Source organism: Gossypium hirsutum, chromosome A01 (genome assembly GCF_007990345.1).
Source record: "Gossypium hirsutum isolate 1008001.06 chromosome A01, Gossypium_hirsutum_v2.1, whole genome shotgun sequence".
In the NCBI taxonomy this organism is placed as follows: domain Eukaryota; kingdom Viridiplantae; phylum Streptophyta; class Magnoliopsida; order Malvales; family Malvaceae; genus Gossypium; species Gossypium hirsutum.
Window position 1 is genome coordinate 12,256,853 of NC_053424.1, and position 10,844 is coordinate 12,267,696.

The 10,844-nt window shown below is 30.5% G+C and overlaps 1 protein-coding gene across 1 annotated transcript; it reads right to left on the reverse strand.

Moving 5' to 3' along the window:
• Window positions 1-9,345: 9,345 nt before the first annotated feature.
• On the reverse strand, window positions 9,346-9,783 carry LOC107917297 (stigma-specific STIG1-like protein 1). The gene has a single exon (XM_016846662.1). The coding sequence runs from the start codon at window positions 9,781-9,783 to the stop codon at window positions 9,346-9,348; it is 438 nt and encodes a 145-aa protein (XP_016702151.1).
• Window positions 9,784-10,844: the final 1,061 nt, after the last annotated feature.

The window sequence follows — 10,844 nt, forward strand, 5'->3', positions numbered from 1 at the left end:
TCTACCAAGCCTTCATAATTCATCCAAAAACATCACAAAACTCATGTTATCAACAATGGCATTTCATGAAATCTTTAACAGAAATAGAAATTCAGACATGAGCTCTGAAGAACACGAAGCAACGATCACAGAAACGTAGAAATTATAAAAAAAGGACGAAAATTCATACCTTAATCAAGATGAACAAGGACCGAACCCTAGGTAAGCTTTTCTCTTTTCTTTTTCTTGTGATTTTCGGCAATAAGGATGAATGATTCATCCAAAAACATGTTTTATTTTATTATAAACATTATAATGTCCCTTTTTACCAAATTAACCTTAGTATAATAAACATTTAAGCTTATCATGGATGTCCAACAATGTCCATTTAATATATCAATGGTCTATTTGCATCTTAAAGACCTCATATTTAACAAGACAAATCAATTAGGTACTTAATCAATTAGAAGGCCACTTTTGCATTCTCTGCGATTAAGTCCTTTGTCATAATTAAGCTCAAAAACAGACAAATTAAATCATAGAAATTTCACAGACGTAAATTCACATATCATAGACACAGAAAATAATATTAAAATATTTTTTAGACTCGAATTTATGGTCCCGAAACCACTATTCCAACTAGGGTCAAAACCGGACTGTTACAGTTCAAGTAAAATGTGTTGATAATGTGAAAATCTATCTGGGATAGCAATTGATGAGAATTGAATGTATTATGAATAAATTGATCAATTGATTGATTATTGTTAGTGTATGTTTAAATGTGAATATTATATTACTCTACTTTTAAGCATTCGGATTATAGAAATACCACTGAGTTCATACTCAACATATGATTTGTTTTCCATACACAGGTTAAGTGTTAAAGTTAATTGCCAATTCAGCATCCATACGAGATCCCGAACTCAAACGTGGTGAAGTATATTTCTTTTTGGTCATGGCATGTACCTAGGATGTCTTAAGTTATCATTTTGGGAAAAATGAATGAATGTAAATGATGTTATAAGATGATATTGGTTACTTATATAAATGAATATATATGATATGTTGAGGTTTAATATGGAATGTTTAAGTTTATGTATAAAAAGTATGAAATTGACAAAATTTGAGTAGAAATGGTATGAAAATTTAAATTAGCTTGAATGATGTTTTTAATGGATTGTTTGGATAACATATTTGAAATACGTATGAGTATGCATTGGATAGATCAATAGGTTGATAGTTTTAACATGTTTTGAATGTATTTTGAATATGATTTGGATTGGTTGAACGATTGATTTTTGAGTTGCTTGATGTTTAAGTTTGTAGGGAAGGGTAAACTTGATGTTTAAGGTTTATTTTGAGTCCACACGGCCAGACACATGGGCATGTGACTGGATCGTGTGAGACACATGGCTAACACACGAGAATATGATTTGGCCGTGTGTCCCATTCAATTTTAAAATTTCAAAACAGAATGCTTAGGTAATTTCACACGGGCAAAGACACGGGAGTGTGTCTCAGCCATGTGAGGCATACGACCTAACACATGAGTGCGTGGCTGGCCACAAGCGTGTCCTATGGTCACATGGGCGTGTCCCTTGAGCACGTGGGCGTGTATGCCCTGCATCTAGAAAAAATAATTTGAAATTTCATGAAAAATTTACGAAGTACTCGATTAAGTCCTGATTTGTTTCTAACACGTGTTTTGGGCCTCGAGGGCTCATAAAAGGGACGATATGATTGAGTTATGATATTTTTGTGTGGTTAATTATGTTAATGTTCGTATTTGATCTGACAAATTCGATAATGCTCCGTAACCCGATTCCGACGACGGATAAGGGTTAGGGGGTGTTACACAACTAAAGTTCATTCCTAAGGACCCACAGTTCAGCTTCCACATTAGTTGATCTTAGGATATGTAAATAAGCTCCAATAATCCAATTCTCATTGTGGTCACGAATTAGGACTCCCAGCCTCGCTTTTCCTTGGTTGCTTTAGGATGATCCATTTGTATTGAGTTTATACTAATTCATAGGGTTGGTTTCCAAGACATTGGAGTAAAAGATGGAAGGTGAACTTTTTTAACCAAAGAGGAAATGGCCAAAAATTCCTCTGTTGTTGAAAGGACTCTGACTAGAAAATTCCCTATAAGACAGAAGTTTCCAAAAACACAGGCATTCCTACCCAAAAAAATTTCTTATAAAGCAATGATAAAGATGGTAATCCACAACTTCGATGAAAGATTCAAGGAGATCAAATCTTACCATCTAAGAAAGGTCGAAGGGGAGTAATTGTAGTTGCAAAGTTCTCTCAGAGGCATTTTGTGGCAGGGCATTCTCGAAAAAAATGGTTGATCTCTTCTTGAGTATTAGAATAGAGAGGAAAAAGACCTTCTACATTTAGGTTTCTTGAACAGAATAAGGCTTGTTCATGCAGTCAAGTTGGTTAAGTACACAATGTGGAAGCATTTGGAACTGCATGAAATAGTTTGGGATGGTAGCCATCGTAGATTGAATAAGAATAACTCTCCCGATAGGGGAGAGGAGATTCACTTTCTAGGCTCTTAGTTTACTCCTAACTTTCTTAATTATGAAATTGTAATCACCCCGAGTCACCCTCTTGGAGTGTATAGGGAAGACTGAATATTTCTCAAGATCTCAAGTCTCTCTAATCTCCAAAAAGTTTGCAATCCAATACTAATGCATTGATGTGATACCTTCTTGCAGTTTTGAAGAGTCTTTTCAATGGCTTCTATCGTTTTAGAGTTTGTTTTGGAAAAAAGTATAACATCATATACAAACATTAAGTGAGAGAACCAAGGACCACTTCTTGAAACACGAATCGGTTTCGACATTCTTTGCTCCAGTGCTTGGAGAATTTACAGATTTAGGAATTTCGTACACATAATGAAAGCATGTGACACTGTAACACCCCCTTACCCGAGACCATCGCCGGAGTTGAGCACGAGGCGTTAACAGATTTAAATTATCACTTAAACAATTTTAATCAATTTATTTCACGTTTCGTAATAACTGTCCATCTGCGTCACAGTCGCTAAAAAAAATCATATCTCGAGTTACGAAACTCAAAATTAAAATCCATAAATTTTCCCTAAAACTAGACTCATATATCTATTTACTAATTTTTTCCATAATTTTTGGTCAGGCCAATTAGTACAGTTTATTAGTTAAAGTTTCCCCTGTTTCAGTGTTCGACTACTCTGACCTTGGTTCACTACAAATCACTTTTCTCTCTTTACAAAATTCAGATGACTATGCCATTCTATTAAACGTAGACTCAATAAGGAATCTATACATATAAAATATGAATCCTAATTATTTTTTTACAATTTTTAGTGAATTTATAAAGTCAGAATAAGGGATTCAGAAATCTCTCTGACCATGTTCCACCAAAACTCAAATTTATCATAAAATACAACTCATTTACCTGTTTTGTTTCTTCCATATGAAAATAGACTCAATAAGCTTCAATTTCATGTTTTATTCATCATCTAATTCTGTCTCTTCTATTTTTAGTGATTTTTTAAACTCATGTCATTGCTGTTGTATGATACTGTTTTATAGCAAATTTCACCTTTTTATGAATTTCCTTGGATTAGATGGCACATTAAGTATACATAACACCAAATATGATCTTGATTAGCCATTCCAATGGCTAATCATTACCAAACATTTCCTTACCACCCAATAACCATGTCATAAGATCATATACACAAAATGATTATAATGCTACACATGCCATACTCAAAATATACAAACCACTATACCAAAATGGTCCAGGGATAGTGTGAGCGAGCCTCCGACCATTCCCAATTTCTGAGATGGTTTGTCAAAACTACAAAGAATGGAAATGAGGGAGTAAGCATAAATGCTTAGTAAGTTCACATAGTTCACATGTAAATAACAAGTAACATAATCATGAAATCCAACATAAAACATCATTTGTTTAAATATCACCAGGACATTCATGTTACATTTGCATTTACTATCTTACCACGATTTCATCATACCAAGTTCTCAACCCAAGGGTTTAAGCGCATACCTATCCAAATTTTCTCATTCACCACACTTACCAACATGTCACCTTCGTCTTAAGTATTCTCCTTATTCACTTAAGATTCACCCGTTGAACACATCAAAATATAATTTGGATACACGAATTCCATGTACATAAGTGCCATACCCGCAGCTAGACAAACTCAATAGCCTGCAGAAATTATGTAGCCAAGCTACCATGTAACCCGCCCATAAGTGAACTCGGATTCAACTCAACGAGCTCGGGCGTTCGCATCCATAAGTGAACTCGGACTCAACTCAGCGAGTTTGGATGCCTAGTTACATCTCACGAACTCGGACTCAACTCAACGAGTTCGGAACTCAAATATCCTAGTGACATGTTACTTGTATTCTAATCTATTCCGAAGGTTCAAACGGGATTTTTCCTCAATCACACATCTTTGCTGTCTTCCACGGAATGTCGGAACCGATACTTGATAGCATTTCATGTTTATTAAGTAGCTCACATAATTTGCATATTACTAAATAATAATCCACAAACCATAATATTTCATGATAATAATCATCATATTGTATAAATAACATTAAATTACTTAAAATAAAAATTATGTTACTACATTTACACCTGAACTTACCTCGGTACAAAATGTTAGAAATCGAGCCTATTCCTCGTAAACTTTATTTTTCCCTCGATCACAACTCGAATCTTGTTTCTCTTGATCTAAAATAAAAAATTAGCTTATTTAATACTCACATTTATTAAAACAGTCCTTGACTCAAATTTGGCAAAATTACACTTACCCCTAAACTTTTATATATTTACACTTTTGTCCCAAGGCTCGGACATCCTATTTTCTTATGTTTTATGACATGCTGATCATTTTTCCCTTCTATGGAAACATCAAATTCTCACTCTAACATGTACTTATGAACATTAGGTATTATTACCGATTATGTTGTTTTACTCGTTTTCACGTAAAATCATTTAGCAAAAGTTGTTTAACACAATTTCAAGCTTCATATTATACCCTAAAACATCAAAATAAACACATTTCACCTATGGGTATTTTTCCAAATATAAACCTTAGGTTAAATTATTGCAAGAATAAGCTTAATCAAGTTACCGGGACTCCAAAAACATAAAGAACATTAAAAACGGGACTAAAATGGACTTACAATCGAGCTTGGAAGCTTGAAAAACCCTAGCTATGTCTTCCTCATGTGAAATTCGGCCAAGGGGTTGAAGATGGACAAAAATTGGCTTTTAATTTTGTTTTTAATTCATTTTAATAACTAAATGACCAAAATGCCCTTAATTAAAAACTATGGTGTTTTATCTTCCTTTAGGTATTTTTGTCCAAACTAGTATAATGGTCTAATTACTATCCAAGGACCTCCACTTTAAAAACCCGTTACTCACAAGTACTTAGTACCTTTGTGAACTAGAACACACATTTTACAACTTTTGCAATTTAGTCCTAAATATCAAATTGGAACCTCTATCGATAAAATTTCTAAACGAAATTTTCACACAATCATGAAATCATGCCATAGACCTTAAAATGATAATAAAATAATTGTTTCTATCTCGGATTTGTGGTCCCAAAACCACTATTCCAATTAGGCCCTAATTCGGGATATTACAAACACAAGGGGATCCCCTTGTCTAATTGCTCGAGAAGATCGAAAACTTTAGAGTTAAGACCCATTCAGAAGAATCATGGTGAAGGTAGTTGATATGCAACCCATAATTAAATTAATTTGTTTTCTCGAAAACCCGACAAAAATTAAGTACCTTTCTATATTAAAAATTATTAAGAATTTTATATATTAAAAGTTAATTTTTATTAAATTCAATTTTAGATTTGGTTTTTAATTTTTACAAATTATATTTGGGTATTAAATTTTTATTTATTTATTTTGGAGTTGATATTTGAGGATTTAATGAGTTCATTTTGGTTTGGGTTTGGAATATTTGGTTTTGGAAATAAATATTTTAGATTATGAATTTGGATTAATTTTTAGAATATGAGTATTGAGTTTATAAAATTAATAAAATATTTTTTAATATTCAAAATTTAATAATAAAAGTAAAATTATTCAAATGTCATTATAGTAATAGAATAATAATGAAGAGTATTTTTATTTGTTTAAAAGCTTTTCCAAATCAATACTTTATATTGCAGATAATAATTCAAATATATAAAATTTATATGCATATAATATAATAATATTAACTATATTTATAAAATTCATATATTATATAATCATAAGCTTTACATATAAAAAACACTTTTAGTTATGTTATATAAAATGTCTTTATTATGATAAAACATTTATATAAAATTCCTACTTTGGGTTAGTATTTAGTACACTGATAGTTTATTTTTCTTTTTATTTTACAACCAACCTTAATAAATTGCCATGTATCTTTTTTTTAAATACTTATTTTTTAAAATATTTTTCTATATATCTATAAGACATTTGTCAACCTCTTAACATTATTCCTGGAGTCAAAAAATTTACTAGTAGTATACCAAATATTTTCTCAATTTTTATTATGTTATAATGTAAAAGACAACACTATAGGTTGCCCAACTATACTTAGGTTTCCTTTTTTGTGGATGGAAGGGTGAGGTGGAAATTCAAATTTTAGTATAATAACAAATTTAACCTTCAATTTTTACATATTCTGTTAATTTAGTCATAATTTTTTAAATAAATTAACCATCAACATTATAGATTATCTCAAATTGGTCCTAATTCTAAAAAGTTCAAAATATATAAAAAATATAAATATTCTCAATTATTTGACTCATGTGGATTTTACATATACATATATATATATATTTGAATTTTTTTAGAATTAGGACCAAAGTGGGATAATTTGTAACGCTGAAAGTTAAATTTTTTTTTTAAAAAATATGACTAACTTCACACAATATTAATAAGTTGAGGGCTAAATTTATTATTATACCATTTTTTGAATTGCCACATCACTTTTCCATCAAACACTTAATGGAAGTTATTTAAAAAAAATTTAATTAGTTGAGTGATCATTTTGAAAGTTTTAAAAGTTAGGTGACAAAAACAAAAACTTAAGCATAGTTGAATAACCTATAATGTAATTTACACTAAAATTAATAATTACATTCGAAAAAAATTAATAAAAAACATTAAAATGATTTAAACTTGTCAAAATTTGAGCAACCTAAATTAATTTGGATAAAAAATAATTCAGAGTTTAAAAAAAATTAAATTTAAAAAGACTTGAGCCGATAATAACCCAAACTCAAAATATCGAAGAGTAAAAAAAATCTGAAGTAATCTAAATCCAAAAATAACCTACACGAGTCCAGCGGTTCACGGCTCCTGTTACCAATACTGCTAAGTCTTCATTTGCAAATTATTCATCTATTATTAAACAAATAAAAAGTGAAGAAAACCCAAATTCATATGATGGCGACGATAAAAGGCCAGAGAGCTTGTTTAAAACAGGAAAAAGAAGTGGTCCAATTTTACTAAATGCAGTTAATTGGAATGAAAAGATAAAGCGTAAAATATGTGATTTCTAAAAAAAATCCTTAATAATCGTACATTATGTTACACTATCAATGTTTTCCAACAACATTGTAACATCTTTCCCCAACCAAATCATCCAACAAGACTCAACACACCACCTCATACTATCTCGAGTCTCTTAACATATATTATCATTTTTAAAATTATGATCAAATTAAAATTAACAATTTAGAAAAAATATAAACTAGTTTACTCTTTCAATATATATTATACAAATTCTATATGTATAATATATATTGTGCAAATTAATGTTTGAAATTTTAAAAAATAAAATTTAAATATATTCGTATTAAATAAATCTGGCTTAGTGCTCCGCTCCTGCGATTGTATTTTTAAATCATGGTCGATTTCAGTGCTCCAGATGAAGTTAAAACTAAAGATTTTATTCTTCATGAACTTCTAAGGAAATGACAGGTTACATTAAAGGATCTTAATTATGATCCCATTAAATGTAAATCCTTGGACGCGTGGCAGTGATTTGTAGCTACCACATGGTACTAATAATTTAATATAACCCATCGTTTTGGGTTTGGTTATTTATTTATGTAAAATTATATTGTAAAATTTGAAGAATGAAATTTAAGTTTTTAAATATTTTGTATATTTTAAATTTATTTTTTATTTTTATTTTTTGAATTTAAAAATTTAGATCTAATTGTTATTAGGTTTAATGACAAATTTATCCACTAATATTTACATGTTTTGTTCATAAAAGTACTAAAGATTGAAACATTTTAAAAGAAAAGAAAGATTTAAATATTAAATTTATTAATTAAATTTATTAAAAAAAAGCAAATTGAAAAAAAAATAATAAAGGTTGATGACAAAAAAATAATTCAAATATATAATTAGAGCCATTTTGACAAAACGTAAACTTATCATTAAATCTTGTTCTTATTAAAATTATTTAGTGTGAAATTTAGAAATTAAAAAAAAATATTCACTATATAAAAATAAAAATAATGTCGAAAGTTTTCTTAAAAACTCTCATACAAAATCATCATTGTATAATAAATATTTTATGGTTAACAATATTTCTTAAAAACTCTCGTATGACAGATAAGTGAGATCCGTACGTGATTATTGCGGCTGCAAGATTGGTCAACTCCCACTTAAATATTTAGGCTACCATCTTGGTGCCAATCTTCGAAAAAAGGAGTTATGAGAACCTATTATTAAAGGGGTGAGATTTAAGCTTCACTATCGTTAGTTATCAGAAACGTAAACTCCTTAGTTTTGCGACTCGCCTCACTATCGTTAATGCTGTCCCTTCTGCCCTCCCACTCTATTATATGTCAATCTTCCAAGCCCCTGTCGAGGATTGTTCAGGATCCCATAACTCCTTTTTTCGAGGATTGGCACCAAGATAGCAAATTTAACGTAAATTCATTTATCTCGTGGATTGTTCAGGGTCTTCGAAATACATCATTGCCCCCTTCAACTTTAGTATATATTTTCATGTTAATTTTTTTTTTATATTCAGTGTAGTGCCTCTATAAGATTCGAATCCTATTTATTTCTTTGCGAGTATGATGTGCTTTGCTACTATTAATAAAGTGGACTAGTTAAAATTTTAACTATTTATAAATAATTGATTTGGTTTTTTAATTAGAATAATATTTAAACTTGATATTTTAAAAATTATTCGCAATCAAATTGCTAAAACTACTTTTTAAAAAATAAAGAACTACAAAATTCTTCTGATAAACAACAACCACAAAAGAATATAAAGAAAATAAATTTCTTTCTAAGCGTAATTGCACAGACCAAAAACACAAAACTCTCCATTGCTGCACCTATTGTTGCATCCACCACAATGTTTCCTATTGAAAGATGGATTCACACATTTTCCCTTACAGCATATCTCATTGTACTTGCATTTCTTCCCACACTTTCCACAGTTATGCCTGTCTGTTAATATGTTCACACATTTTTTCTTGCAGCATTGAGGTCCAGGACTCCCCTTTGCATCACAAATCCTTGGAAACTTCTTGCAAGTAACCCTACGAGTTCGTTTGTTTTGCAAGAGCCAGCGACCTTGTGCTGAATAGTACTTTGATGAATCCATTATTGCATCATTAAAATCAGTAGTATCTTGTTGATGGTCTAGATTTGATGCTGCTGAAGTGCATAGGACTAGAACCACGATGAGAACCGATACGAAAATTAGCTTTGTAAACTTCATAGAGATTGTTTGTAAGAAGGGATAGAGAACTTAGAGATGGTGAAGATTTGAAGAGAAGTGAAAGTAGAGAACTCTATGGGATGGGGAGTTGGGTGACAAAGAAGAAGGGTATTTATAGAGAACTAACTACGAGACGTAGGGGTTGGACTTTGAACTTTTTTTGCTAGGTCTTAGTGGAAGGGTCAGCCCTGTGCATAAAATAATAAACTAAGTTGAAGAAAAGCGAAGTCCAATAAGTTCGGAAAAGTTACTACATTCCTCAAATTCAAATGCTTATCAAATATGATATTATATATATCAGACACGCGTAGGAAAGGGTGGAATTCATCAATAAAGTTGCTGATTAATGGTTTTAATAAATAAATAAATAAAACAAATCATTTTGTAAGTCAGATTTTGGCAACCCTGCAAACTCGCTAGCTGGATTAGTGAAAACCCAAGATATTTCTGAACCGAAAAGTCAATTTTTCCACCCTAAATTAGGTGCTGCCTGAAAATAAACACCATGCGACTATTTTAGGCTTCTTACTATAATCTATAAAATTCAGGGTCAGGAAAAAACAACTTATATATTTTGCAAGTTTACAATAGCGGAGATGTGTTTACAAATTTCATGTAGTTTCTGCAGTTGTATAGATGGACTTTGTTTTAGGTTAAACTGACCCTAATGGCTAATACTATGGATATATATAGTCATATCTCAAGTACCGCAAACTTTTTTGCTTTCTCATTGAAATAAAATTTATCAATAAGGTGGCCATACTAGACTTACACAATCACGTAAGGTTAATATAAGTAGGTTTGATTTTAATATTTAATATAGTTTTAATTTTTTTTAGTCTCAATTTTATTTAATTTTAATGTTATTTAATTTTTTTTCTCTAATTAAGTACCTATGTTTCTTTACTCGAACGAAAAAATATCATATAAGTATCAAATTGGACAATTTTTTTACTATAAAGTACTAGTTGAAACTTTGTTATTTAGTTTGTTTTCTCATTCATGCTGTTGAGAAAAACAAACACATTGATAGAGCTCGGAACAAACATTAAAGGTATGCT

Coding starts and splice junctions, on each gene's coding strand:
- LOC107917297 (XM_016846662.1), bottom strand. CDS start 9,783: ATGAAGTTTACAAAGCTAATTTTCGTATCGGTTCTCATCGTGGTTCTA.